At 44.6% G+C, this 2698-nt stretch overlaps 1 protein-coding gene across 1 annotated transcript; it reads right to left on the bottom strand.

Moving 5' to 3' along the window:
* Positions 1-1700: 1700 nt before the first annotated feature.
* Positions 1701-2268, bottom strand: LOC120237520 (histone H2A-Bbd type 1-like). Its single transcript, XM_039240873.1, has one exon. It carries the CDS (start codon positions 2193-2195, stop codon positions 1839-1841), a length of 357 nt encoding a protein of 118 aa, XP_039096804.1. The 5' UTR covers positions 2196-2268; the 3' UTR covers positions 1701-1838.
* Between the last annotated feature and the right edge of the window lie 430 nt (positions 2269-2698).

Below are 2698 nucleotides of genomic sequence, written 5' to 3'. Positions count from 1 at the left end.
CAGTGAGGAGGACCCATTGTCAGTAGATCCCATTAATCAAAGCCCAAGCCACTGCTGGTTAACCAGGTATTAAAGCAGTAAGAGGCAGATGCTGAGTGTGGGGGGCGGGGAGCAGTAGGGTCGGGATTGGGGTGGTATGAGTGAGGTATGAGGTGGAGGATTGAAATCTTGGAAAATCAGAGCTGAGGCCCTTAGAATGAGCCAGATTCTCTGGCCTGTGCTGTTAATATCATTCCTCTGTTAAAAAAAACCCTGCAATGCTACCCTTTTATAGCCACTTCCCTCCCAACCCCTGTCTCTCCCTCCTGGCAACCACTATCCAACTCTGGTATTGTCATTTCAAGAATGTTCAGTAAGTAGAAGCGTATTGTCTGTAACTGTTTTGAGGTAGGCTTTTACACTGAGCATAATTCCCCTGTGTATCAATAGTTTATCGTCTTCTATTGCTGAGTAGTATCCCATGGTATACATGTACCACTGTTCATTTAACCATTCCACAGAAGGGCAGTACAGGGGATTCTTGTGATGGAATTAGTTTGTATCTTGACTGTGGTGGTAGCCCCCTGAATATACACATGTGATAAAATTGCATAGAACTAAGCATGCACACACATGAGTAGGTGCACAAGTGCTGGAATTTGGATAAGGTGGGAGGATTGTGCCAATGCTAATTTTTCTTTTTTTCTTTTCTTTCTTTTTTTTTCTTTTTTTACAAATAGTTTGTCAAGTTGCTTTCCATATAACACCCAGTGCTCATCCCCACAGCCAATGCTAATTTCTTAATTGTGACTCTGTGCTATAGGTCTAGAGATGTCAACATTGGGAGAGACTGGGTGAAGGATATATTGGATTTATCTATATTGTTTCTTACAACTACATGTGAATCTACAATTATCTCAGAAAAAAAAAAAGCAATTGGTGGCACTGTCTGTGGAACAAAGGATAAAACTTTTGGTCTGGCGTTCAAGGCCCTTTCATACTCTGGGTCCACCCTCCCCTGCCTTCAGTCTTCTCTCACCACTTCAGCAAGGCTGACCTGTTCAACATTCCTATACCAGTCACTTTTCTTTAAAGTAAAATTTTCTTTCTTTTTTAAAATGTTCATTTATTTATTTTTGGGAGGAAGAGAATGTGAGTAGGGGAGGGGCAGAGAGAGCGGGAGAGGGAGAATCCCAGGCAGGATCCAGCTTGGAGCTCAATGTGGGGCTCGATCTCAGGAAATGTGAGATCATGACCTGAGCCTACGTCAAGAGTCAGACACTTAACTGACTGAGCCACCCAGGCATCTCAAACTTGTCTTTTTAATTGAGATGTAACATTCAAATGGAAAAGGGGTCAAATCACAAAGATTAAGCTTAATGAATTTTTATAATATGAACCCACTCACATAACCAGAACTAGATCAAGAAGTAAAACATCACCAGGATTCCAGAAACCTTCTTCCCCTCCTCCTCCCGTCCATTTACTACCCTACAATGGATAATTGCTATCTGATTTCTATCCAATATATTGTTTCTTTCCTGTTTTTAAATTTCAAATAAATGAATTCATAGATTCATTTTAACTAGCTTTTGTTCAACATTTTGATTAGATTTATTCATGTTGCATGTAGCAGTGATTCATTATTATTGCTGTATAGCATTTACTCTAATGTGTGAAACAACTACAGTTATACCATTTATACATGCTACGATCAATGATTATTGGGTTTTTTAAAATTTTTATTTTCTTTCTGGATTCAGATCCTTTAATTGCATGTGCTGACAGAAGGCCAGGCCTCCCTCATCTATGGGCGGCATTGGAGTCTAGAGGAGGGGGCTGGCTCGGGGACCCAGGCCTCAGCACTTCTTAACTTGGGGCGTCTGAATGACCCAAGAGGAGACATTCTCCTCAAGGAGGCGGCTGAGGTGCTGGTTGCTGCCCAGTGCCCTCTTCACGTGCTCTGGGGTGATGCGCATCTTGTGGTTACTGAGAGCCTCCTTGCCTGCCAGATCCAGGATGTTGGATGTCAGGTACTCCAGAACGCCGGCCAGGAAGACTGGTGTGGCCCGGCTCAGGCGCTGGGCGTAGCAACCCTCTCGCAGGAGCCGCTCCACACGGCTGACTGGGAACTGCAGCTCGGCTCTCCTGGAGCGGGAGAGAGCGCGCCTCCGACCTCTGGAAGAGTTGCGGCGGCCTCGCCTCCCAGACATCATGTTCTTTGCTGGGTTCTGTCCTGCTGGCCTGGGTGCATCAGTGTGCACCACTGGATGCCAGTGCCTTCTCCTACCAAGTGTGCCCCTCACCCGTCAGGGAGCTGCCTATATGAAGGCTCAGACATTGTGATGTCAGTGGTGTCACCACACCCTGTTCAGGACTGGCCTAGAAACATCTATGACAGAAACCTGGTCTCCCCATTGACTCGACCCTCTTTATGAGGGAACCCTTTCTTCTTGCCTTCACCGGTCTAGTACAAACGAGAAAATGTATGTTTTAATGGATACACTGCCCTGTCTTTAGGACATCCCACTCCAGGTTATCTGGTCCTAGCCTTCCATTGTCTTCTAGCTCTTGTACAGCCCTTTATAAATCGCTGGTTACTGACACGCATACTGAATGCTTTGTCCAGTACAGGTCCAAAATAAAACCAATTTTTCCCCTAGTTACCCCTTTAAATATTATCAGTATTTCTATGTTCTTTGGATTCTCTTTTTCTTTT

This window comes from Hyaena hyaena, unplaced genomic scaffold (assembly GCF_003009895.1).
Source record: "Hyaena hyaena isolate Hyena2069 unplaced genomic scaffold, ASM300989v1 scaffold_6, whole genome shotgun sequence".
NCBI lineage: Eukaryota > Metazoa > Chordata > Mammalia > Carnivora > Hyaenidae > Hyaena > Hyaena hyaena.
The sequence above is the reverse complement of the archived record's forward strand: the minus strand, read 5'-3'. Positions and strand labels throughout refer to the sequence as shown.

Excerpts from the sequence above, each read along its gene's own strand:
- LOC120237520 (XM_039240873.1), bottom strand. The coding sequence starts at position 2,195 with ATGATGTCTGGGAGGCGAGGCCGCCGCAACTCTTCCAGAGGTCGGAGG.